Source organism: Meleagris gallopavo, chromosome 8 (assembly GCF_905368555.1).
Source record: "Meleagris gallopavo chromosome 8, MGAL_WU_HG_1.1, whole genome shotgun sequence".
NCBI lineage: Eukaryota > Metazoa > Chordata > Aves > Galliformes > Phasianidae > Meleagris > Meleagris gallopavo.
The window spans coordinates 15,996,140-16,024,066 of record NC_139411.1 but is presented as its reverse complement, the minus strand read 5'-3'; the positions used below and the strand labels follow the sequence as shown (position 1 = coordinate 16,024,066).

Here is a 27,927-nt window from a genome sequence, read left to right as displayed (position 1 = left end):
AACAAGGACATGCACAGTTAGATCTGGTTGCCAGAGCCTGATCCAGCCTGGCTTGAAAATGTCCAGGAACGGAGCACCCACCACAACTCTGAGCAACCCTCACCATCCTCACTGTAGAATACTACTTCCTTTTTTCCAACCTACATCTCCCTTCTTTGAACTTGAAGACATTTCCCCTTGTTCTAAGTGCCTGAAGATCTTCCAGTGAGTGCTATCCTCTGCAAGTCCTTGCTTCACCAACTCCTAATCATTTCGAAAAAGAACTTACAGTTTTTAAGTTCCTTATAGGTTTCTGTGAAGCTTATTACATGTATTTGCTTTTACAATGTCTGTTTCAGTTCAGAAGAAATTTGTATCTAAACTTTAAGGATTTTTTTGCTGCCGAAAGTCTATTGGTAGCTTTGAAATGGGGAGGAAACAAGAAAAAGGCTGTGAAACTGCATAGTTTCACTAGGGTTTTGAGTCCTCTAGTGCAAGGTGATTTTCTTTGCTTTATTGCTTTATTTTCCAAAGCATTAGCCACAGAGGAAGAAGACCTTTTATTTTCTTGCCATGACTGTGGGAATTTTGTGGCTATTAAATCTTAACAGGTTTATTTTAAGTCTTTTGAGGCGATTTAGGGATTAAGAGGAATTTACTGATACAGTATGTCTTTTCCTGATTTCTGTATCACTGAGGCAGTTTCAAGTCCTGAAAGGAACCTCTGAGAGTGAGAAGGGCAAGTTCATCCCTACTGTGTTGTTGCTTTGGCTTCGGCAGATGAGAAAACATGGGAGTCTGGCTGCCTTCACTGCTACCATGCTGTGCTGGGCTTGCTGCTGAGGCAGTGACTCTACATCACACTGCCGCCAAGAATGCTTTTCAAGAACACTCAAAATAGGTTTTCTGTGTCTCTAATACTGAGAGATTTTTATGCTCATGGCATGAAGGCCTTGATAAAGCTTTCACACTTGCATAGATCAGAAAGGATTTACAGAGCATCTCTATGAGCTAAAATGAGTGATTCAGATAATAGTGCAGTTGGATGTTTTTGATCCCAGAGATTTTACTGAAATTAGAGTGGGAATTGGCTTTAAATCATATGAAGTATTTCATAACTGATGTTGATACAGAGGCTGCCATGAATGGCCAGAGGCTGTGGCATCAAATTCATGAGTCTAGTGCAAGAAAATTACTCTTTGGTGAATTAAGCAAAGAGAAGTTCTGAATTGTACCCTTCTATTAATAAAAGTGGGGTGTAGGTTTGTTGGCACATGCTGGTTTCTTGGGCAGCCCCTTTATTCTGATCATGCTGTAAAACTGCAGGTGGCTCCTCTGCTGTTTCAGCAGGTTTGCAAGATGCTCATCTCTGCAACAGGCGGCTTTTCTGTTTTGCTTTTTGGGATGCCTGTGGTCACCTTGTTTTCACAAGGCTTTTCCTATTTTCAGGATTTGCTCTTAGGTTTCTTTTTCTCTGTGACAAACCAGGAATCTTTGATTTTAATTATCACATGAACTGGGATTGGTTACAGGATGTTTTGCTGGAGTGCAACTCTTCTACTAGAAGATACATTATTCAACTGTAAGCTGGGGAAAAAGAGTTCTTCTCAAGTGGCAAACTTGGTGTTCAAAGCAGTTAGAAGCAGGACTTCTGTCCCACTTTGGGTGAGATTATGTAGTTTAGCATCTGTGGCCAGCAGTATTGCTTTCAAGCACGTTTCAATACATTTCTTTAAGTCCTCTTAAAGCAACTGCTGTGCTTCTAGCATGGTTTAATTTAGTGCAGAATGATTTCAACATTGCTGCTCAGCTTGGAGCATATCGTATGTGCTGACTTACTCTGAGCTGTGTTGATCATAGCCATCCAGGACCGATGCAAATAGCTACGTATGTGTTATATACCTACAGCTATTAACTCCCCACAGCACCTGTTCATCCTCTGGGAAATCTTTAATGAAGGTTGCTTCCTCTTACATGGGTAGAAGAATATCTTTTTTCCAAGGGACCTATCTGAGGGCTCAGTCCATCTGTGTACATACCTCTTTTTGATACAAGTTGTTAAGCTTGCTAGTGTTTGTCCTGAAGGGCAGATTAAAGGACGTCCCAAGCAATAGGTGAATGTAATATTTGGCCCTTGCTGGAGCACAGCCTGAACAGTGCAATCCTACTACTTGCTCTGTGTTCCCCTTGGAGTTAGATGTTTGTTTTTCCCTCTTGGCTAGGTTCCTGTTGGCAACTGGTTGCATGCACACAAAGGCTTTTTGGACATGCACTGTTCCCTGAAATAAAGGTTTTTGAATGGTAGACTCCTACCTGTCAAAATAAGCGATTTTATTCATCTTTATATACTTTATTTTTTTTTAGTGATTTTGAACACTGCGATTTTGCTCATATTAAAATGTTTTCCACATTGTAACAAAAACTCCCAAATATTTCTAACTCTGTCACCTATCTATTTTTAGTAGAAACTTTGGTGTTTGCCTTAGACACATCTTTAATTCTTATGCTTCAGAAATAAATTAGGAAGCCAGTCTGATCTGATTTTTGGCATATCTCTAGACAGCAGTAGTTGCAGCATACAATCTCTGCACAGGCAGTGCTGAATCCCTGCTGTTCCTTGCATGGCTTTGCCTCTCTTTGGCTCCCAGCTCCACAGATATGCCAGTCCTCTAAGTTCTTTTTTTGGACAGGTCTTAGGCACCTGGAAGTTGATACAAGAGGGCATTATCAACCATTTAGGAAGTACAGCATTAATAACATCTGATTTATGTTTGTGACTGTCTTGCTCTTGATTGCTCTTAATTAAATTTTCTTTAGGTCTTGTCTACAGCTGGTTTAACACTTGGAAACCCTTCCTTTTACTGGTGTCAGAAGAGTCTGAATAGTCTTTTGTGTTTAAGTGGAGGTTATTAAATGGCTGTATATGAATTAACTGTGATTCAGGGAACACATGGGCAAATTCACTTGAGATCAGTTTATCTGTATGAGGAGATCAGTTTATCTGTATGGAAATTGTCCTGGAAGTTAAATCCATTACCCTAATTGTAAAATTTGACTGTGCTGAGCCAATAACAATGGAATTGCCTAAATCATGCATTTGTTTCAGAGCTGGCAAGTGCTTAATTTCCTTGAATACTTGCTTGAATGAAAAACTGAATTTGCCTTAGCTGTGTAGGCTGCTTTGTCAATTCTGTGAGTGTTTCAGTAAATGAATTTGGAGGAAAGAAGTGGTTGGTGAAAGACTAAGATCTAAGAAGCTATGAGAGAAGTCATAGCAAGCTGGTGGCTCTGGGAGGCCAGCTTGGATGCTTTGATTTTCAGGCTCTTTAAAGCAAGGATGTTCCTGTACCCATGAAATAAAAGTTACTTACTCTATTCAGTGGAATAGTGGGCCAGGTCCAAGAAATAATCAGAAACCAAAATGTTTTGATAAATAATTGCAAATAACAAGTAAATTAGAAAAAGCTGTAAAATGCTCATGGTCAATTGTGAACAGAAAAAGATTACGTTTGTGGAATAAATGTGTTTACTTCAAGCTGCTTGCTCAGGTCTAATTTGGAAAGAAGGCAGGCTTTTATGACTACAGTGGACAAAAAAGAACTTCACTGCAGCTCCCCTTTTCAAATGGCAAGGACAAAGTATTTATTCAGCTGTCAAGTGGGGAAAGAAAGCAAATTAGTTTTAGGCTGAAATGCTGTACTGTGCTTGCTGCTGTAGTTCTAAGGTCAGATGGCAACTTGAACAACCTTTAGGAACGGGTAACGAGCTTCTCCAGGACAAAGATCAGAGGCAAAAGGAAATATTCAGATTATCCTGCTGTTTCACTTCCTCGGACTGTCCTAAAGAGAAATTTGAGATTTAGAAAGCGGTTTCTGTAGGGAATTCACCACTCATCTTGAAACGGATGGAGCTGCTGAGTGGGTTTGTGGCAGAGATGAGATTTGAGTTGCTTTTCCACCAGTTTGTCTCTTCCACTGAAATGCAGCTGTCCCTGGGCTGAATTGGGTAGCTTCTCTGCCAGAAGCTCTTTGTGTGAAGTTTGCTGTGGTGAAGAAAGCTTTTTCCACTTACACACCAACTCCTCTGTTTTTTGTTTTTTGTCTTTTTTAATGACTGCAAATGATTCTGGCATCTGTTCCACCATGGAGCTGAAAGACAGCATGAGGAATGGGGTGACATCATGCATAGGTCCACTACGAAAATGAAGGTCTGTGCTCCTGAAGCAGAGCTGCTTTCTTCAGCACTGTTATGTCCTTGCTGGCAACTGGGGCTGGCTGAGCTGTGAACTGCTGAGATCCCAAATCCCAGCCTCATGGCTGTGGCAACAGAAACCCATGCCTCCAACAGCAGCAGCAGCTGGCCATGTGCTCAGACAAGATTTTGCTCAGCTTTGGGGCTTTTTTGGGGCTCCTTTATTTGCATGCTTTCTGGACAGGGGTAATTTGTAGGGGGGACCTGGGAGAAAGCTGATGGCAGGAGGATGGTGAAAGTATGCTATATGAGGTCTTGCATGCTGCCTTACCTTGAGGAACAAGGGATCATGCCTACCCTACCCAGCCATAGCCCCCTGGGAAGTCATAGTCATGTTATATGACTATACCCACGCACATTTACAAGGCTGCTGCCAGCCCTTTGGGAGCCTGGAGGGAAAGTCTGAATGGCAATTGCTGAAGCTTGACCCAGGTGTTCTGGATCCCTTCAGCATGCTGAGAAACGATATGGTGTTGCTGGCTCCACTGTTGCTCGAGCTCTACTTGCTGCCTGTCGTGGTCTCATTCCATTTGGCCTGCAGAGCCTCCCTGGGTACATGGTGGGGAGGCTAATGAGACTGAGCAAGTCCTGCGGCTTCTGTTCACATCTGGGGCGTATGCAGGGGCCTGCTGGGTCCTGGGACCAGAGTTGACCTGAGGCTGCCCAGCAGTCATAGTGTTTGTGATGAGGTGTCTGCTGGATCTACTCAAGGTCCTTGGGTCTGTTACATGTGTCACAGTCCTCCAGAGGGTAAAAAGGACCAAAAACGCTCCAATAAGCAAACTTGGGACAGTTTGAATATCCAGCAAGGAAGAAAGTTATTTATGCTTGCACCGCACGTTCTCTTTGAACGGAGTTTAATCGCATTCGAACATAATTTAGTTTCCAGTGTAGTGTTTTCATTTTGAGTTAATTTTTATCCACTATAAACAAGGTAAGGGAAAAACAAAAGGATTAGGAAGGCTCAGTGGGAGCAGAGCTGGCTGGCTGTGCATGGGAACCCACAGCTGGAATGGAGTAGGGGGATGCTGCAAGGAGCACAGAAAGCTGTGCATGGCTGTGCCTGCGGAGGCCCAGAGAGCAGTATGGCTGAAGCAATTAGACTGAGCAGGTCAGAGGTAAGGGGTTGTTAGCAGAGGGGGGGGCAGGAGGGTTTGTACTGTTTGCACAGCAGTGGGTGAAACCAAGCCAGCTCTTACCTTTTCCTTAACCCTCCAGAAGTTCATTTGTTTTACTTCTCTTTCAGAGGAGATGTAGGCAGGAGAATGATTATTGTGAATCAAGAGAGGTGTCATGGAGAGGCAGATGCCTGTTAGAGCTTGATCTATTGGAGTCACAGGAAGGCTAATGCAACACACCAGTAGTTAGTGCTGCACATTGCTACTTCAATGTGCTGGGAGGGGAGAAGTTGCACTCCATGTGTACAAGCCTTGTTGTACAACAGGAACACAGGCATATCCAAAGAGCTTGTGTACTTGTTTTGGACTTCAGTTGTCACTTGTCTAAGCACTGTAAGCCAGCATCTTGCAGAACTCTGCAAGTGTCCTTGCACAGTGATATGGCACAGACTGTAGGTAAATGTTTTTTCCTTCCATCTGCCCTTTTTTTTTTTTTTTTTCCCCTGGGGGGGCAGGGATAGTTGTTAATTGCCTGCAGGAAAGACCTTCTTCTGATCTTCCCAGTCCTCCCTTGTTTCCACAGAGTACTACTGTTCATTGATTCTTGCTTGAAATACTGGTAGAGATATTAGCTCAGGTTCTCACAATTCTTGCAACGTCTTATTTTTAAGATGCATCACAGTATAAAAATGATACAGTCACCTCCAGAAAACCAAAGAGCGCAGAGGGAAAACATAGGATGCTGGGGAATTATTGGGGAATAAAGGACTACCCAATATTCTCCTGCAGTGTTGGTACTAATATGATGCAGGGGATGGCCAGCCAGAGGGCAAGGTGCAGTAAGTGCTTTTCAGCTCATGCTTTTTTGCCAGCTCTGCATTTGCTTAACTACGTTCACCTTTCTCTTGTGAGCTTTCCTTGCAGGCTGGTGTCTTAGTTCTATACAAGCATTTGCAGAGCTTATGCAGAGATGACACATCTGCTTGTCAAGCTTCTGAACCCTGGGACTTTCCTGAGTTATTGCAGCTAGTCAGCTTACTCTGAATGTGAAAAACAGATTCCTGCAAGGGATTTGTAGTTCAGAATTTTTCTCCTTAATTTATTTTTCTTTAAATTTAGGGAACTTTTGGCTATTTCACTGTCAGGAAATGCTAAAGGACTACCTCAAATAATTTGTTCAGATCTCTAGGACCCTGGGGGTTATGGAAAGTTCTTGCTACAGACTCTCTACCAACTCTGGGAGACATCTGTTCTGCATTCTGAATGCATTTTCCCAACGGATTTTGTTTTAATAAAATCATCACTTTCTCAGCAGTTAGAAAATCCAGTGCAATAAAGGGTTTTTACTACCCTAAAAAGTTGTTGACCCCTGGTTAATGAGGAAATTAAAAAGCAGAGTGTAGCATCATTTGTTTAAGCCTGTCCTTCCAGAAGCTTCTCAGATGATCATAATATGACAGCTAATCAGAACTGAAGCTCTGAGAAGAGATGAGTGTTCAATGTTACCTACTTGCTTTCTTGTTGATGCTTCATTGTAGTTTCTGCTTGAAATCCAAAGTTTAAGCTGTGGAATTTGACTAGCATGTATATTGAATGAGTCTACTAAAGCAAAGTACTCTGAGATACAAGAAGGTGAAATCAAGCTGTTTTTTTTTTTTTTTTAATTTGACACATTCTTCCTTGGTTGTATTCAAGCCCCCAAATGGCTTTTCCTTCTTCATAATACATACTTGAAGTCTTGCTGAGACTTAGTCCATGTGAGTTCTGATAATTATGTGTACAGTCAAGTTGTTCTTTGCTGAATTAGAAAAGTAGGATAACCTAAGAAAGTATTCAGGTTTTGCTGATGTGTCCTTTCACCTTAATGGAGGTGACAAGCACCATGGCTGTAGCCACTGCCCATGTTCAGCTATGGTGCCCTTCTATGTGAGGAGTAAGCAGGGAAAGAAGAGTTTGCATGAATGTGGTGAAGAGTGTCTTCACTGTCTTGGAGAGAAAAAGTTACCCTGTCCTGGAACGGCGTGGTAAGAAGGTTTGATTTTAATGGTATCTTGTCTGCCATCTTGGAAAAAAAAGGAAGATGTTGGAAGCTTCATCCCATCCAATTTCCCTTGTTGGAATACTTTGTGTTTTCAATCTGCCAGTTTTCAGGCACCTACAGTTCCTCTTGACAATCATATGATTTTAAATTCTAGGTAGGTATTCCAGTATCCCAAGAAGGATTGTTTCTCCTGTGTTTCCAAGTGGATAACACACTGCTCCTGAGTTGTGCTTTCAGGTAAAAGCTTCAAGACAGAGCAGTTACAGTGTTTTAAAAGTTAGCTACCGCTGAAGCAGATTTGTGGCGTTGTGGGATGTTTCACAGTGTGCAAGGGAGAAGGAAGGTGATGTGTATTTCCAGGCCTTCTACTTACATCCCAATCCAATGGCTGCTTGACAGCTTTGTCTAGCTTTTCTCTCCTCTGGTAAACAAGAAGATCCGTGTGGTTTTTGATCAAGCGGAAGCAAGCACAGCTGCTTTATTTAGTAGGGGATCTGATTTGCCCCCTCTTCAGCAGATCAGAGTGTTTGGGTTTTAGAACAAAAGAAAGCAGAATGCATAGAGCAATAAATATTCTCAACCCTAATCTGCATTTTGTATAAGATGAATTTACAAAAAAGTCCAATAAATTACTAAGGTGTTCTTGTCCCATACTCTCATAGGCAGTATGAATACCATATGGACTCTGCTTTCTGCTGTTTCTTCAGATTGTCTTTGCCTATGCTAGTGGCAGAAGGAAACTGCAAATTGTATAGTTTTGATCTGACTTCTGGCACGCTTCGTACTCTCTCTTGCTCTCTTAATCTGCCGTCTTTTATTTTGGTCCCAGCTGAGCAACTTGGACTCCTTTAAGCAAAATTGGATTTTCATTTTTCTTTTCTGGAAGAGATGTAGAAAATGCTTTCTTCCCAGCAATGCCACAGCCGGCTGCTTTCTGCTTCACTGGACCCTTACTTATCACCTCAAGCTGCCTCTATAGTTTTCGCAAACAAATTGGACACCTGTTCTTTAGCCAGGACTGTGAGCATTATGGATTTAACTCAGATTTATGGTGCATTTAAGCTTCTGGAAGTTCCTTTAAGTCAGCCAAGCTCCCTTGACAATGCTGATCTGTGGGGAACAGAAAAACTAATTGTTGTAAGTGTGCTCAAGGTAGAAGGTGAAATATTTCAGCCTTGGTAGAGAATCTTTTGTCTTTGTCAAATTGTGCATGGAAACTGAGTTATCTAGCAAGGAAGTCCAGCAATGCCCAGCTGGGGTTGTAGCTGTTAATTCCAACAAATTGTTAGGAAAGATGGAGTCATAGAAGTGTGGGAGTTAAAAGAGCTTAGGGTATCTAGTACTGCTCCCTATGTAGAAGCATGATCTAACAAAATTCATATCATTCTTCGTTGTGGGAGAAGATTTGTGGGACAAATCTTAAAAAGTCAGGATGGAGAGAAGCCATAACTAATCTGACACAACAACAGGAAGAACTGAGGATGAAAGTGATTTTGAAAGATTTCTTAACTGATGGATATACATTAAAACAAACAAACAAACAAAATTCAGAAAAGTCAATCCTGTTTTGCTTGTGTTATAAAGTTACTTTAAGGCCTACCTTCTTATTGCTATATGGGCTTTTCACAGACCATTGTGTCAAACTGAAAATTTGCATTTTCCTTTTTAATGTTTCTAGTGATAGTAGGCCTGAATGCATGAGCATTCCAAGCTCTGGAGCAGTAATGGCTGGAATCCCCTACACTCTTTGATGTAACAAATAGTCTAACTGAAAGGTGTGGTTTAAGGGACCTACTGAGGAAGCAACAGGTCCTGCAAAATGCCTATAATCTATGTGCAGCTGCTTTCAGATACAAGGTTCATTCTCTGGCTTCCTTATCTTATTGATAAAAGCATGTCAGTTACTTATCTTTGTCTTGCCAGGACCGAGTTGTTATCTTCTTGGGATGAACCAACAGAGAGGACTAAGTGTCAAGTTGCTTTAATCTTTGGGATGTGCTTAGATATCATAAGGATAGGAAATATCTTTAAAGCCTGTATGAATCAGAACAGGATCTTCCAAAAATCTCATGTGATTCCTTGTGGGAGAGAAGAGTGTAGTTACTCCCCGTCTTTCCTAGTGAGGTTACTAACTTTTGAAAAAAATGTGGTATATCTGCCCACCAATATGTAGCCTTTGTATAGAGCTCTCCCTTTTCATGGGCTACAGTGAGACGAAATATGCAAAGATGTTTTAGATTTCATTAGTCACACTAGTTTATTCAAACATCCCTTTTGCATAAGAAACCAAGGCTTGCACTGATCTCTGGGAAAGAATGCGCTCACAGCTTGGAAAAACAGTCTGCGCAAATGACACTGCTGCTCTGCAGAGGTCAGCAGCTTTGGTGCAGGAGAAGGGGCCCAGCTGTAGATTTTGGTGACATTATTTGCAATTCAATCCCACACAGTCCTCTTTTAGGAGAACAATTCACTAAATACGGAGTTGTTCTTTTTTCCTAATTCACCATATAATTCACCTCCCAATTTCAATTAAGAAGCAATCTGTTTGTGACTGCAAGCTGCATTTGTTTAGAAGTACAAAATTATCCTTCGCTTCAGCAAAGACTGCATCCCTTAATTCTGGTGGTGAATGACTGGTTAGGGTTTCCTTTAAATGGAGTGGCATGTTGTGTGAAGAATAGCATACTTTGGGAGGGTGAAAAGTCCTGGGGACCTAAAAATTTAACTGAGAAGCAACTTTTGTTGAGCTTGGGCTTAAGGAAGTGAGGAGGACTGGGCATGAAAGAAAACAAAGGGAAATGTTAGGATGGGACATTGAAGCTGGAAAAGAGTGATAGAGTTCAGAGCAATCTATCTTGTTGAATCAGGCTGGTTCCTGTTCACACATCTAGTGGCTTTTGTCCAGTCAAGCTCTGCTACATTATGCACTTCCTTTGAGAGACAATTCCCTGATTTAGTGAGTCTCTTGGACCACAAAGATTTAACCTATACTCAGCTGAGAGTCTGGATATTTTATTTTCCCGTTTCATTTTATTGCTGTCTTCCATGATCATTTAATTAGTTCTAGTAATATAGTGTTGGAGAGGTAGAATTGAAAGAGGTATATCTGGTAATATATTTTTGGAGTGTTAGAATTAGAGTTCCTTTCAGCCATCTTCCCAGGTGTCAGAGATGTTGACCTGTGTAAAGGGCCAGTGAAATCTAGTCACCCCTTCCCTCCCCTTAAGAGCAGGATGTGACATCGCTGTCCTTGCCCACTTGGAGGGACTGGAGGGGGATTTGCAAGAAGCCAGTTCCAGAGCAAGAGGAATGTTTTCCAGCTGGCAAAGCAGGATTGTTGCAAGGCTGGAAGGATTCAATCTCTCTTGAAAGTGGGACACCTCTCTTGGAGCTTCTACAGAGCATCCAGAAGTGCTGTATGCATAACAGTACTCTGTTCTGTATTTGGTAGTTGATCATGTTCTTCCTGCTTTACCTTGCCACCAAGACTGAAAATTGCTGGTACTTTTTCAGAAATCAGCCCTTTCAGCTTCCCTTCTTGCAGAGGTATTCTGAATAGCAAGAATGGGATGAAGGGAGAGTGACAACAGTGTGACAACAGTGATGGTGCCAGAGCCACCTTCTTAAGTCTAGGGTGAGAGAGCATAACATACAAGGCCCATTTAATTTGTTATACATCTTGCTGCCTTGTATGTTATGCTCTCTCACCCTAGACATGATTTTTTTAGTTTTTCTTCCTACTGTGCTAATTGTGGAGAGCTTTCCTGCCAAAGGTATGCTGGGCTGGTTTTCTGTGTCGATTCTGTGTTCAGTGGCTTGCTTACAAAGCTTCTATACTGCCTACAGTTCTTCAGCTTTGGTGTTCCCATAGCTGATCTTTGCAGAATGGAAAACCTTCCCTAAAAGAAATGCTTTGCCTCTTCAGTACATGGGGAAAAGTAAAGCACAGGATGGTAATGAATTGAAAGGTATCTCTGTAGGCTGGGAAGAAATCCAGGGAAAGAGCCCTGTTTTATCAGGTTGCTAGTTACTGCTCCTGGAGGAGGCATAGCAGCCAGTTTCTGTGGCCAACAGACTCACAGATGGCCTCACTGCCATCTGTTGTCCTTCCTATGTCAGAGCTCTGCCAACATACAACGTGAAATCTCTCTTGTTTTTCTTTTGCAGGAGGCCTGGGAGAACAGTCTTTTGAGCCAAGCGAGAACACCACCTCAACCGATAGTAAAAGAGCAGTTAAAACGGGTAATGTGGTACCCCACCCAGACCTTTGGGTATCTTTTATTTACTTTTTTTATTCCCTGTAAAACAAACCTTTGTCCTGTGCATGGGTGTGTGCGTGCATGCCTGGGAGACTAGCTGTTCCCAAGCATCTTCATTTACTGGTGTTTATGAACTCTCTGCAAGGGTGAATTTGCCTTTTGTGATGTGGAGGTTGACCCTAGCCAGCAGCCAAACATCCATGCTCGAGCTTACTGGTTTTCCACCTCCACCAGTGGGATGGGGTAAAGCACAGAAAGAGAAAAAGCAAGACAATATTAATGACAGTTTAATTAGTAAAGGAAGTAGGGGGTAAAAAGTCCCCAAACCAAGTGATGTAAAAGCACTCACTCACCTCCTCCCAGAAACAGAACAATGTCCAGCTAGTTTCCGAGCAATGGCTACCTTAGAAGATAATCCTGCAGTTTTTATTGCTGAGTGTGATGTCAGATGGAATGGAACATCCTTTTGGCCCATCTGGGTTGGTTGTTCTAGCTGCATCCTATCCACTTCTTGCTTGCTTAAAGAAGTGAAGGTTACTCAGAAGAGTGATTAAAAAAAAAAAAAAAAAAAAAAAAAAAGCCTTGATGCTGTGCAAGCGCTTCAGCAATAGCTAGGACATACATGTTGTTAGTGCTATTTTAGCTGCAAATTCCAAACAGCAGCATGTGGGGCTACTATTTATGAAGGAACCTAACTCCATCCCACCCAGACCAGTACATGTAGGTGGCCATTGAGTGTTGCTGGGTCTGTTAAAACCATTTTACTCCAGAGCAGAGTTTGTAGTACTACCTGGCTGCTGCTTGCTGCTGGAATATTTTGTCTAAACTGTTTTGTACTTCTGTTCACCTGAAGCTGTGGTATCACCCGAGCAAAGTTTTGCAATTGGTTTCTCCCACTTTTGTAGGGAAGGTATTGCTTACAGGAACAGTCTCAACTTGTGATATCACAGGTATTTGCACAGTGTTGCCCTGTTGATGTTTATAACCCACTGTGTGCAGCAGGAGCTGATGTTTTCCCTTGTAGGTCATCAAGGTAGAGGCCACACAGCACTTCAGTCTGCGGCGGGGGTGTGTGTCTGCATTAATGAATGCTAGATTCATAGCCCAGTGCTGCATTGCTGTGTCACAGCTGCTCTTATCTCCTGAACTTCTGGCAGACCTTAAGTAATGGCACAGTTGGCAAGAACTCTCAAGAAAGACACTTATATCAGTGCTTGTCTGACTGTTTTCTGGACAAATGAGGCTGAGACTCCTGAGTGAGTTTCAGAGATCAACAGGGAATGTTCTGTGACATGCTGCAGATTTGGAGTGCTACTTGGGTTGCATTCACTGTATGGAGTCTCAGATCCATAGGTGGTTTGTGGAAACCTCTGAGGTTGGTGATGTTCATCGTGGAGGGAGGAGGGAATGGATTTTGGAAAGTATCTCAGTTGTGTTAGACTTAGCAACAGTACTAGTCTGATAGAGATTATGCCCACGTAAACTAAGTATTAGAAAACCTGCATAGCTTTATTTTCCACTGAAGAAGTCTTCATGTGTGCAACATGGCAGTGATTGAAAGCTGTACTTCTTAAAGCATTCTGTCTAGGTTTCTTCTATCCCTTGGTGATACTACACCTGCTGTCATCTTCCTTTCAGTCAGGCTTCGTTAAGGGCCCAGCAAATATAAGCAATAAAAAGCAGAATATTTTAGGAGATAAGGTGTCAAGAGCTAGGACTGCTGCTAAGAATTCATGTAAGAGGTTGTATTGTTGGTGAGGAATGAAAACGTTTGTGCCGTAGAAAGGCAGATCTTGCAGAACTTCTACTACACAACATGCAGGAAAGCACTGGGCAAATGACTCTTCATTTGTCTTTGCTGGTAGGAGTTGTCAGTGTGCAAATTCACAGGGATCTGTGGCAGCTTGAGGAGCAGTTTCTGACTGGGAGACAAGTATCTACAAGACCATTTCTCTCTCAAGACCCTTTCCTTTCTTCCAACTGTGGCCTTTTAAATGACCCAGCAGTACCTTTGTGGGATAGGTGAGTGTAAAGAAGGGGAAGACAGTTCTTATTCCATTATATGGTAACCCTCCCTCAACATTTCAACATCTACCTTGAAGGGTCTAGCAGCTGGTTTGGGCATGGAAAATCTCTGAAAGAGTGCAGCTAGCATGTTGGGAAAGGTGCTCTGGAAATAAATGGAACAAAAGGCAAGTTATTACTTTATCCTGCAGCTGAGGGTATGACCTCCGGTAGGATGGGCAGAGCTGTATGAAGCAGGAGGAAGGGTTTGAAGTTCATTACTTCCTTCTCTCTGTACTACCTTAATTTCCTTCCTATTGTTAAGATTGAGGGGATCAAAACAGTAATGGTTTACTTACCCATATTTCTGCTAAAGGGATGAATGGGAGAAGAGGCTCTCAGAAGCACATCTAAATGCAGGAGAAAGAGTTCAGTGGGGCTTGTTTTTCATAGCCCAGCAACCCACATCCCTAACTTGAGAATCAAAGTTGTAGCCGATCTTGTTGATTTCCATATGAAATACCAAAACTGCAGCTTAGATCATTCCTCCTGGAGCTTCAGAAAGGCCTGCCGGCACAAAGGAGCCACTGCCAGCAGTGTTGCTTCTTCAGGTGAGAAAGGAGTTCCTGTTGATGTGACTCTTTAGTGCTCTCTGTCACTGTAGCAACACCTGTACTCTTATTTCCTTACCCAAGTTCATTTGATGCAACAGCTTGATGATATACATTGAAGAAGAACATGTAAGAACCACAGCTTATCAAATCCTTAAAGATGGTAGTTTAAAAGAAAAAAAGGTAGAATAAGGCTGTTTTGAAATTTAGGCTCTTCCATAGCACAGCAACATGAGGTGAACAGCAGGACTACACTGAGTGAAAGGAGTTTTCTCCAGTGTTGGGCCCACACCATATCAAAAATGCAAATCTTGTAGGCAACTGCTACCCAAGTATATGGCAGCAGCATAGGTACAAGGCAAGTCCCAGGGACTGCCTGTGAACCTGAATGAATCGTCATTCAATCTCTGGTTTCGTGGCCAGTACTGAGCACCACACAGCAAACTTAATGAGAAATCGTTCTGTTTTTCCTCTTACATTTTTACTTCCTTTCATTAAAATGAAGATGCTCAGCATAGAGATTTGCACTGAGGTTAGAATGTACCAGCTTTGCCAGCCTCAAACATCCCTTCTCCAGCACTGTGCCATCCGTATGTTTTTCCATGTTGACATCTGACATGTGAAAACAAAAAATTACATTTAATACCTTTCATCCTTAAGCATAGGTTTCAGTGAAAGTGGCCCACACTCCTTTTCAAAGGCCTCCTCGATGTGTTATTCTTACCATTGTAAAGCTAGCCCAGCCAGGATAAGCCTTTCTTGCAGATCTGAATGATTGCCGCACATTGAGAAAATGCAGAAACATTTGGATTTGTTTGACCTCCATCCTCGTGCTACTCTTAAAAGAAATGCTGTGTCCCTGTTTCTGAAGTTGCTATTTGGTAAAGCGACGTGCTGGATACAGCAGGGGTGTCCCTTCATACATTTCTGAGAAGGTATATTTGTGTAACGTGCAGTGATTCTGTACAAAAAGAAGGGCTAGGTTTTCAGAGACTGTTTCCAAGTTCCAAACAAATCACTGGCAAATCTGGCTTTGGCTTCTGGCTTGGATTAACATCTTGCCTTTTCTGTTTTTCTGTTTTCTGAAGCTCTAGGGTATATACCTGAGGGCTGTACCTGGAACTAAAGAGGATTTAAACAGTGTTGCCACTCTGTCTTGCAGACGGCAAGCAGAACACAACACTTGTGAGGAGCCTGAAGAAGAAGGAACATAAAGATGAGTCTGGGATGGATGCACGCTCCTCTCCCAGAGTGCGCAGGGCAACCACATCCAGAGCTGAGAGGATCTGGCCAGGGGGAGTCATCCCCTACGTGATCGGAGGAAATTTTACTGGTCAGTAGTGAAAATATTGCTCCTGTTTGCTCAGGGATGTCTCAAAATGCGTGGGAGATCTCTGGAGCAGTTTTCTCACAAACAACTTGGGTCTTTGAGAGCCTTTTTCCAGAGACATGGTGGTGGACCTTAATTGTGTACATAGAAGCCTGAGACTAAAGTGTATGGAGAGATGATTCTTTGTTTGGAATTCAAGAAATAACTGAGTGACTTGGCTGCTTTCTTGATTGATTCAGGGACTAACATCTGTAAACTGCAGTCACATCCTGTGTTTCTAAAAAGGGACCTTCTCTGCAGTTGAAAGAGCAGGGCAGTTTGATAACCACTTCTGTACAGTGTAGTTTTGCTTCCCTAGTTCTCCTCCTGCCAGCTTAGGGCAACTTAATGGCCTGTTTAGTAAGTTAACCGAGACCCTTTCCCATACTTACAACTAAACTGCTGCCAGGAGTCCGTAGAGCCTTAGTGGAAGGGTCTGTTCTCTTCCTCATACTAAAAGAGGGGTTCATGCACTCTAGTAGAATATTGCAGAGCCTGCAAGTCACAGGTGTCTCATGCATTTGTCAGAGAACAGCTGCCCACATCCTTCAGAGTCTGAGAGAGTCTTCTCTACATTGTGTGTGTCCCACTGCTATAACCACACAGAGTACATAATGCCATCCTTCTGTTTGGGTGACTGTAAGAAGCAGCTCTTGTAATAGTGCAGCTCTGTTTTATATTCAGTTTGGTGCTTTACCTTAGTTTAATATTCTCTTGGAACTTGTCTATTCTATATGCCTTCTTGATGTACTTCTGACCTTTTGCCCTTCTTTAGTCCTTCTTGAGAGTGGCAGCTTACTCTGTAGCCCTGTGTACACAAAAGCTACATGTTCTGTTCTGGAGCACAACTTTCTAGCTGACTGTATGACTGTTCTTGATGCAGCTGAGTGACCACTGCAGGTATCCCATGTCTTGGGGGAGGTAAAGTGCTGTCACCTATCTTCTTGCTAGTATGAGCAAGGTGTAATACCCTACTTCCTAAGTGTCTCTCTAATGAAGTCCTGAGCTGTTCCTGAATTCAAGTACAGACCAGCAGTGTATATCTGTACTTCTATTTGTATCCGTAAGACTGTTCTGCCTCTAGCTCCTATATTCTTTGTGCTACTCTTTTTAAAGATAAAGCATCTGGCAGTAGTTCTACTTCAGTTTTGTGGAGCATTTATGTGAGATTCTTGGGCTTTGAAATCTGTGTGGTCACTGCATTTGCAACGTGAGCAAATCTGGAGTGCCACTGAATAGCTAGTGCACAGATTAGAGCACCAAACTGCAGTGCTAGAGAAACATTTACCTAATGAGGTGACATTTCTTATATGCAGAAGCATTGCTTTACTTAACCAAGTTTGCTACCTGTTTTAATTAGAGCTGTTAATTCATCAAATACAGGAAGATAAAGGTATGATACAGTAAGTTAGCTCTATAGTAGGAAGTTTGCCCCAGATTGTTATAGGTATCTATGGGTATAGAATTGACTATTGGAAAGACTGTCCTTATAAAGACTTTCCAATAGTTCTTGAGAGCCAGGCTTTCACTGTTTGCTGTTCTTGGATTTCTTTTCCAGGAACCCAAAGAGCTATATTTAAGCAAGCTATGAGACACTGGGAGAAGCACACTTGTGTAACGTTTGTGGAGAGAACTGATGAAGAGAGTTTCATTGTGTTCACATACAGAACGTGTGGGTAAGTGATATGTACGGTGTCTGCAGCTATCTAAGTTGCAGGCATCTCTTTCATTGCTAATGGCTTTGGAAGTCTAGCTCTGGCCAGAATATAACAGCCGCTTGGGGGTATCTTTCTGTTTCAGATCCTTTTCCTAAGATAACACTTAAACGTAAGCATGCATTTTTACAGACGTGGTTATTTATATTTTTTTCTACATATACACCTATGTGTATGTGTGTGTATATATACTTACATACATACTTACATATATGTATGTGGATGCATATAGAAACATATATACACACACTCATATACTTACAGGTATAAATACACATAATGTATGAAGCAGGTAGCTTGTACCTATATCAGACCTCTCTCTTTCCTAATTCACTGATGAACTGGATGGGTTTATGGCTTTTTTCTTCCAGATGCTGTTCATATGTGGGTCGCCGAGGAGGGGGCCCTCAGGCCATATCCATTGGAAAGAACTGTGACAAGTTTGGTATTGTGGCTCATGAGCTAGGTCATGTGGTGGGTTTCTGGCATGAGCACACACGGCCAGACAGAGACCAGCATGTCACAATCATCAGAGAGAATATACAACAAGGTAAAATGGCACTCCAGGTTATTCCACCTGGCTTTTGGATGGATGGCAATCTTCCTTACTGGGATTGTGCAAAACTCTACTGTCTGTGAAAAGGGATGGAGGAGAAATATTTCTAGTCTTTGCCTAGAATAAGGGTCAAAATAGTTGAACGAATAGAGATTTGGGGCATCCAGGCAGAATTGTTGGGTTGTAGGAGGATATTCCTTTAATTCCAGGCTCCCAGAATTGGAAGAACTAAGGGATTTGTTTTTTCCCTTTGTTTAACATCACAGGTCAGGAGTACAACTTTTTAAAGATGGAAGCTGGGGAAGTGAACTCACTTGGAGAGACCTATGACTTTGACAGCATCATGCACTATGCTAGAAACACATTCTCCAGGTGAGAATTGTAGATTATCTGTCTTTAGACAGATAACTCTTACCAGCTGTCATTAGCTGTGCGGGGTATGTAGAGCCTAGGATGAGACCTGTGATCTATTACAGAGATATGTGGTGGCTGCAGCAAGCTCTGAAAACATTTGAAAAAGGAAAGTGCTTGATGAGAGAGGTATGGTGGGCTACTATATTCCCCTGCCTACTATATTCATCTTCTACTGATGATCTCAGAGACTATTTAAAACTGTACCAGTATGTCTTAGAACCTCCACAGATATCGTGTGTGTAAATCTGCCCTCCTGTAGGGGGATAAAGCTAAAATCAGCTTAGAATTTTGGTAGTAGTACAGCTCATAGTTTGGAGTTACAATATTGCCTTCTGAGTCCTCAGCAACTTTGCCAAGAAATTGTCGTCAGGCCATTATTTTAAATTACACATTTTGTTTTTTATTTTTTAACTGTTTGTGTATGTGCTCTAGATCATGGCCTTTTCAGGCTTGTGATTCTGTGTAGTTAGGTTCCTCATGGAGAATTTTTCAGTTCTGTTCCTGTCTCAGCTTATTGGCTAATTTCTGTGTGGGCTGTTTGCCCTTGACTCCTATCTCTTCTATCCAGATGGAGCTCGTTTTCTGAGTAGAGGGCTCAGGAAGGTGCGTATAGAGAGGGGGAAATGAACATAAATTTATGTCCTGAATTTGGAACGAGAACTACTGGATGACCAACTCTATTTTGCTACATTATTTGGAGGTTTTCCAAAAAAACAAAATAGAAGCTTTCTTCCCTACGTACCTCAAGTAAAGGAGATGAGAAGCAGAGCTCAAGTATTTACTCTGAATAAATTTTCTTGCTAATTTTAAATGCATCTTTGGGGCTTTTAAAATCTTCTTATTTGCCAGTTGTATGGCAGTACTAAGCCTAATGTTTCGTGCTTTTGTTTCTGAAACTTTGCGTCAACCATGAGAAAATATCAAACTTGCTGAAGTACTGCTTGTTATGGCAGGGAGAGATGGTGGTTGGGCAAAGATGTACTGCTGCCTTCTGAGATTTCTTTGGATCAGATACCCAAAGCAAATGATTTGATTTCCCTTGAGGCATCTGATGGACTGCCCCAGCATTTGCTGGACTCTAAATAGATGGAATTGTCTTGCACAAAAGCAGGATTAAGTTATTACTGCCATTTATATTGTGGATGCCTTTGAGTCTGTCTCTCTTGAAAACCAGGGTCCTTCAGAACACTGCTGGCCAAAAATGGATACAAATGGCAAGAGTTCTTCTAAATTTAAATTGATGCTTAATAGGATTTTTAAGTCTGTTTTCTTTAAATCTTTTGTCTCTGTGACCCACCCTCACCCCAGTAACAGTCTTTGTGCAGTAATTGAACTGAGCACTAAGTGCATCTGTGGGCTGATTGTGCTTTCAGAGTAAATAGGCACTTCTGGTAACAGGCTTTTACTTAACCAAAACCTGTCTTGAGATCTACTGCCCCAGGCAAATTATGCTTTCTTTGACCAATGAGCATGGATACAGATTTGTGAACGTGTGCATGTCTCTTCACCTTACTGAGTTTTGCAGGTGCTGGCCAATTGCAGCTAACAAAGACATAGGACCCACGAAGATGCTAAGTTCCAGCAAAGTTCGTTATGGCTAATGGCTAGATATGGGAGACAGTCTCTCTATGACACTTCTAAGGAAAGGACTGTAGCAGGTGTGTGAATAGTTCAGAAGGCTACGGAGAGTTTACATGGGGGGAAAAAAGATGGTACAAGTTCTCTGCTGGTGGAGAACAACATATGGATGAGGACCAGGTGACAGAGTTATGAATCATATGGCACGAGAAGCTCTAAAGCTGAATCTGTGACTCACCGAAGCAGCTCTTACACTGCAGTCAGCACAACCTTGTTGCTTATAAGTTCTGGTGAACAGTGATAACAAATCATAAGGCCTTTTTCATTGTTCAATACTGCCCCAAATCCTAGGATGTTTTTATTCTTTCTGTTGTGGACATGAAGTTTAGATACAGTTTTTCTGGGACATGATGATCCCTATCAGTGGAAGTTGTTTACAGTGGTACTATTGAGAATTGCTGCAGGAGTAACTTATAGTTTTCCATTCAAAGCGATGTTTATCACTTGCATCTGTGATGGGTGAAGAGTATAGTCTTAAAGGCTGTAATGACAGCAGGAACAAGTTTTTGCCATGATACTTCTGGGTTAGAAAGCTGCCTGTTTTACAAAGTGTGGCTACAGGCTTATATTTTCTGGTGCATTCTTTACAAATATGGAAGCAAATTGTTTAATTTTACTATCTCTTAAAATTTCTATTATCACTGTCAAGACCTACAAATGGCAGTTTAACACTAGGGAAGTTTAAACCTCTACAGACTCCATAGCAAACAGTGGTTTGCTTTAGTCCGTTAGGCCTGGCACTCATCAAATGCGCGACCTCTTATTAATAGTGTTGCTAGCCCCAAGGGGCTTATTTGGACAGCATCGTACTGCTGTGACCTATGTGGTCTAGGACAGAAAGGTTCTCTCTTGTTATCAGTTCTGTTGTTTGTAAAATGGTAAGAACTATATTTAGTGCCTCCTACTTTGGAGTCATGTTTGGCAATAATGCTTGTTTAGGGAGTAGACAATTAGTTGGTGGAAACTATGAAACCTAAAATCTTGCTGCCCCTGCCCAGGTTACAGCCATCCAGAAAAAAATGTTTGGCAGATAATTTGAAATTGAGTTATTTGCGTTGTGTGAGCAATACCCTAGATGTATACAGTGACTGGGAAGCAGGAGGTTATGTATATGCAGTTGTGAGGGCCATAATAGTCAAAAGAATGAAAGGTTTACCTTCACAAGTGGTGGTTACTCTTACATTTTGTCAGTCTTTCCTGGGTGAGCCTGGAAATCAGCAGGAAGCATTTCACCTGCCTCAGAAGTACATCCCTGCCAAATGTGAAGTTCTTCTCTGAACTCCTGAGGAGGCTTGAAAATGTAACATGAGCAAAACAACCTGACTCTGTGTTCTTGTTGCTCCTGGAATTGGAGGATTTATTTCTGATAAAGAAATTCAGACTGAAGTATACAGCTGGCATTTAGAATGCAAGACTGAATTTGTCAATCAAAACTTGATGTACTTCAGAGCTTGCAAGTACTGCTTTATAGTTAGATCAGGAATTTTCTTACTACTGGAAAAAAGCTCCTTCCATGACTTTTTTTTTTAAGTAGATTAAATTCTTTCCCTTCTATTTCTTCTGTCAATTTGCATATTTACAAAATACATTTATCCATAAAGTGTTTCTTGACACTTTCTGTTCAAGATTACTGATGACAGCTTTGGACAGCTGTGATCCAAAAAGTCCACTTACAGTATTTATTTAAAATTAAAGCAAAAACTCTCACAAGCTTTATTTTCTTGAGGTTCTCACTCAGCTGAGCAGCCCAATGAACCAAATTGCTTGTCTGCTTAGAGCTCAGCTCACACTTTTGAAGACTCTAGTATCAGGACTTGCAGCACTAAAATTACTGCCCATACTGTCCCACTGGGCTCTATGGACAACAGTATCCTTTCTGTCAGAAAGAAGTCTGCCTCAAGGAGCCAACATCAAAGCTTCAAAATCTGTTAGCATTAGCACTGTCAGGGTTGTTAAGTATTCAGGAGTACAGTGAAATGTTTCCTATGGACTGGACACCCTGATCACTAGAGCTTAGATTTTTACCAACCTGGCATTCCATTTTCTGATTACTCCCTCTCAGATTAGCTGTGCAGTTTTAATGATGTCTCTCATGTGCAAGCTCTTGTTTGTGTGCACTGACTCTGCATTTTGATGGAAGTGAGGCCTGAACTTAAATCCTCGATTGGACTGAGATCAGAAGTGCAGTAGACAGCTCCTGAGTATGAAGCAAGGGAAAAAAGGCAGAGACAAATGGAGTTATTAGTCTGGCAACTCATGCAGAACAAAGGTAGAGCACTTGATCTATTTCTTGTCTGTGGTAACCACAGCCATTGCCAGTTCAGCCTCACCTGCTACCAAACAAACTTCCTTTCCCTCTGCTCGTCCAGTCTGCACTTTGGCTTAGTCAGATGTGTAATGAACCTTCTGCAAGAATATTTGCCTTTTCTCATTCATGGCAATAAATGTGTCCATTCTGAAACAGCAATCAGTGGCAATCCTATATATCAGAGATTTGTTTTGCAAGGCTTGCAAGATTTGCTTGTATGTTGGGAAGCTATCTGCTGTAGGCTGATGACCACCTCAAGACATACGTTTATCATAATCTGCCTTACTCTTACTTGTTAGCATGGGATATGTGCTCAAAGAAGACCTGCAAGGATGGCTTTGTGTTCATCATGTTGCTTTCCCAACTTCACTACTCTTTGTCTCTCTGCTCTTCCCTTTAGAGGGGTTTTCCTCGACACCATCCTTCCCCGTCGTGATGATAATGGAGTCCGGCCAACTATTGGTCAGCGTGTTCGCCTGAGTCAGGGAGACATTGCTCAGGCAAGGAAGTTGTACAAGTGCCCAGGTAAATATGGCTTGTGGGAAGGGCTACAGCTTTAGTGTAGACACAGTTTGTCTGGAAAGCATGAAAATCAAGAGCACCTTTGGTGAAAGGACTCAGGAATTGTTTGCCATCAAATGCTTTAAGCTGAAGGTGTGGAAGAACTGCACTTGCTTAACATGGCTCTTGTTGTTAGTATTTTGCTTGTATTCTTGTTTGGTTAGAGCTTTAGTTTTCTCCAGTGTTCTCTACTGAAACTTTGTGAGATAAGTGTAGAGTAGCTGCAGTATTAGCATTTTGCTAGTGTTTTCATATAAATATCCTGTCTAGAATTAAGGGTATAGGCTCTGTTTGTAGAAAATGAAATTGATATGTAAGACCACAGACAGCTGGTCAGAAGGAGTTAGCAAAATGGCAAAGGATTTTCTGATAAACTTAGGTCTCTGCACACCAATCCTCAAAATTCTGTCTTTCTATACACATGCTCTCCGAAGGGAGAGCGTTATTGAAACCTTAAGTGATTATGGTGTGCTGCACTAAAGCTTTGGGTATGACATGGAAGCTCAAAGATGCGAGACTAGTTGCTGCAAGTGGTTACTTTGGGCTGCTCAAGGAAGGATTGTATCCCTCTTTCTGCTCCAAAAGAGGTAGTAATCTCAGAAGAGCTTTGGTAGACAACCCATCTAGTTATATCTGACTACTGAAGACTGTAGTCTGAGTCTTGCTTTATCCAGAGTCAGCAAAGATTAGCAAAAAGAGTAATCTCTGAGAATAGAAGGATCCTTTTAAATTGAAGATAATAGACAGTAGGCGTTTATGCAACAGTTATGGATGAATAGATTAAAAAAAGAAAACTGGCTGACTTCTCTGAAATCTAGACTTAAGGATGTGCAGAGTATGAAGATATAAATAGAAGATTTGAGGAATGATCACACCTGTCTAGCACCTGTGTCAAGGATTGTAGCAACTGAGAATGGAGAAAGCATGGAAGGTATGATGATAGGAGGGGGTAAATGTAGAAAGCACGGAGTTTCTGCTGGTAGTGGAACACGCATGAGAAGATATTTGATAATAGTTGCCCTAGTTTTGCAGTATGACTCTAACATTTGTAATAATGTAGGGAAGGAAAAAAAGACATTTGCAAACATTGCCCAGGAGTTTGGCCACCACATTGATGTGGCCTCACTTGATCATAAACATTTTCTAAATCAGTGTATGATAAGCAGAACAAAATATTGATCTATGTGGAGTAAACATATATTAGGGACAGGGGAGAAGGTGATGGGTAGGAGAGCAAGGTTTTACTGATATACAGAGGCATATTTTAGGATCATAGAAACATCAGGTTTGGAAAAGACCTCCAAGATCATGTAGTCCAACTGTCCATCTACAACCCATGTTTCCTCACTAAACCATGTCCCTCAGTACCACATCAAAACTGTTCTTGAACACTTACAGGGATGGTGACTCAGCCACCTCACTGGGCAGCCCATGCCAGTGCCTGACTACTCTTTCAGAGAAGAAATTTTTCCTAATATCCAACCTGAACTTCCCCTGGCACAACTTAAAGCCATTTCTTCTTCACGTAGTCCTATCACTATTGGAGAAAAGGCCAATCCTCACCTTATCACAACCTCTTTTCAGGGAGTTGTAGAGAGCAATAAGGTCTCCCCTGAGCTTCCTCTTCTTCAGACTAAATAACCTCATTTCTTTCAGCTCATAAGACTTGTGCTCCAGATCTCTCATCAACTCTGCCCTTCTCTGGACACACTGCAGAGCCTCAATGTTTTTCTTGCAGTGGGGAGCCCAAAATTAGATGTGGTACTTGAGGTGCAGCCTCAGCAGTGCTGGGTACATGAGGATGCTCACTACCTTGCTCCTGCTGGCTACACTGTTTCTGATACAAGCCAGGATGCCATTGGCCTTCTTGGCAACTTGTGCACTCTGCTGCCTCATGTTCAGCTGAGCACTGACCAACACCCACAGGTCCATTTCCTATACAGTCTTCCAGCCACTCTGTCCCAAGTCTGTAGTGTTGTCATGAGCAATGCTTAAGTGAGCAGCTGGCTAGCACTGAATTATTCACAAAGCTATGGAAACTGGCCTATAATTGATAGTGCACGTCCTCCTCTTCTCTGTATCCAGGTACAGTCAGAAAGTATGAGTTCATTAGGGCCTACAATAAATTCTGAGGCACAGCAATACTTCAGGGACCGTGATGTTTGGGAATCACTGTTTAGTTTATAGTGACAGGTATAACTTTTCTAGGTGTACTAGTCCTAACTAGCAATTCTTTCTTTATATAACTCTTTTCTCAAGCGTGTAGTTGGAGATGTAGCTCTAAGGAAATTATCTTCTTCTTCTCAGAGATGTATTTCTAAGAAAACTATCTCCTTTTACTTTAGGGATTGAGTTGTTTGAATACTTGAAAAAAAAAAAAAAAAAAATTAGAGATATCTTGCACTGTTTTTCTCTGAGCCAGATTTACTCAAATCAGGCTTCTCACTTAATCTGTAGTCAGTTCTTCCAGCTCAGATTTCTTGAGGCAAACTGAAAAGCTACTTTTGGCCTGAGGTTAAAGTCAAACTAAAAGCTATGAAGCAACTTTTTTTTTTTTAAATGAGGACCCTTCTGAGTTTCAAATTTTCTGCTTGCAGAGTAAAACATTTATACTCTTTCCCCCCCTTCTCCCACAAAACTTAGCAAGAGTTATTGCAGTTCAGAAAATACTTGACAGAATAATGATCAGAGCTTTAAGCCCTTGAAACCAATTTTCTGCAAATGTCTATTGCTTTATTTGGAACAAAATTTATAAGCAAACTTCTTTTGAAGATAAATGGTACAGTATTTTTGATGAAATAGACACTGCAACTGCAGTTTGAATCTGTAGTTTGGAAAAAAAGTTCTTCAAAGCTCAGGAGTTAAAACCCAAAGGACTTCAGTTGTATGTCTTTGCGGGATCTGACTGAGATTCTTGGGTAAGGAAACTCTGTTCAATAGCCAAGCTGAGGATTTTAAGGTGAAACGTGATCACTTAATCCAGAAGCTGAATGGCAGAAGGTTTTCCATGTAGTAGGAGTGTTTGAGAACCCCCACAAGAAGAACTAGAAATGATGTAAGAAGAGCTAAAAGTGTGTACTTGTATAAACCAGAATGGCTTGCTTATTAAAAGAGATGTGGCTCTCCAACTCATTAGGTTTGTGGCCCCTATGTTTAGGGCTGTCTTAGCTTTTCCATTCTAAAACCCTGCTGCTTTAAATTGCTCTTAATTTCCCAAAGCTTACAGCTGCTGGGTTGTGCCAAGCCAGGTGAAACCAGAGGAAATTACTGAAGGTATTTCTGAAAGGAAATAGCAGTAAATGCTAGTTTTGGTATGGCAGCACAGTTGAGGATTGGATGAATGTATTCACTCCAGAAGACTTTAAAACGGCCTGTTCTAGTGCTAAAGAAAACAGGTCTGTATGGATGTTCTAACTGCACGGGAATGGTTAAGCATTTCATTGAGTATGGTCATGCATTATGTCATCCCATCCAATCCTCTGTGCAGTATCAAAAAGTTTTGCCAGTAAGCTTACAAGCAGAGAAAGTGCCTGTCTTTCTACTTCATTTGCAAATGAGTTTTGTTGTATTTGACTCTTCCATTCTGGATTTCACCTCTGTTCCTTTCTAGTAGCTTAGATGTGCAACAGACTCTTCATCATATATGAAAACCACGTTAGCTTCTTGGATCCCAGAAGCACCGAACTATAGTCATACTGGATCTATCAGCTTATTTGATACTAAGAGAAGTAAATCTATATTACTTATTGATATCCACTACAAAAGACTATGTTCTGTGCTTACATGTACATTGTTCCTTAGTATTCTACTCCCTCCTACGCGTATGGGCAGTTGCCCTCCTCTGCTCTGAATGGCCAGCGTCTCCCAGCATGCATGGTGTGTCTCTGAGGTTCTGCAAAGTTCAGATAGTTAGCAAGGTTTCATTTCATGATGCTTTAGCAGAGTAGTATTTGGTAGTAAATATGTTAGTACCTTCTCCATAATTACACTATTGCGCATTTTTGCCAGTTACTGTGCAAATACATTTAAGAGAACTAAGTCAGAGCTGGGAAACCTTCACTGTGGTTCTGGGCTGACTATCTTCTTTATCATTTGCTATTGTGGTAATATAGTGTATTTCACAGTTTCCTTATCTTATGGGGGACAGCTTTGCTTGGATTTTTTTTTTTTTTTTAGCAGATAAAAAGCATGTGTGTACCTTGTGAGTTTTGGACTGGCATATCTTGCCAGATGTTGGCATTCCTAGAACAATCCTAGGCTGGTGGCCACTCCAGTCAGTACTGACCCAGTGGCAATGCCAGAGGTGAAGAGTGACTTGCTGCATGTAGAATAAATATGCCTGGGATGATATGATAGATATGCCTACAGAGTGGCTGGAAGACAGTGTAGAGGAAATGGACCTGTGCCCAGGTGGCCAAGAAGGCCAATGGCATCCTGGCTTCTGTCAGAAACAGTGCTGCCAGCAGGAACACGGAAGTGATTGTCCTCCTGTACTCAGCTCTGGTGAGGCCGCACCTCAAGTACTGTGTCCAGTTTTGGGTCCCTCGCTGCAAGAAAGACATTGAGGCCCTGGAGCGGGTTCAAAGAAGGGCAACAAAGCTGGTGAGGGGTCTGGAGCACAGGCCATATGAGGAGCAGCTGAAGGAGCTGGGATTGTTCAGCCTGGAGAAGAGGAGGCTCAGGGGAGACCTTATTGTTCTCTATATCTACCTGAAGGGAGGTTGTAGTGAGCTGAGGGTTGGTCTCTTCTCTCGTGCAACTGGTGACAGGACTAGAGGGAATGGCTTCCAGCTGCGCCAGGGGAGATTTAGTCTGGACTTTAGGAAATACTACTTCTCTGAAAGTGGAATGGGCTGCCCAGGGAGATGGTGGAGTCACTGACCCTGGAGGTGTTCAAGGACCGTTTGGATTTTGTGTTGAGGAATATGGTTTAGTGAGAACTATTGGTGATAAGTGGATGGTTGGATGGATGATCTTATAGGTCTTTTCCAACCTTGGTGTTTCTGTGATTCTGTGGGATTCAGCTTTTTTGAAATACCATGTTTTTCCTGGTTGAGAGTTCTAGGAGCATCCTGGGAGAAGGGATTAGATCCCAGCAGACTG

The 27,927-nt window shown here is 41.8% G+C and overlaps 1 protein-coding gene across 4 annotated transcripts in view; it reads left to right on the top strand.

Moving 5' to 3' along the window:
- TLL2 (tolloid like 2) overlaps positions 1-27,927 on the top strand; it is a 97,579-nt gene that overhangs the window by 36,675 nt on the left and 32,977 nt on the right. For 3 of the 4 annotated variants that reach the window (XM_085230068.1, XM_085230067.1, XM_085230066.1), the window contains 6 exons: positions 11,557-11,631; positions 15,426-15,596; positions 17,191-17,308; positions 17,719-17,897; positions 18,170-18,275; positions 22,664-22,788. In XM_085230068.1, coding sequence (XP_085086194.1) covers positions 11,557-11,631; positions 15,426-15,596; positions 17,191-17,308; positions 17,719-17,897; positions 18,170-18,275; positions 22,664-22,788 — 774 coding nt within the window. Of the gene's footprint in view, positions 1-11,556; positions 11,661-15,425; positions 15,597-17,190; positions 17,309-17,718; positions 17,898-18,169; positions 18,276-22,663; positions 22,789-27,927 lie in introns of those variants that run through there. The other variant, XM_085230069.1, reaches the window with a different exon arrangement.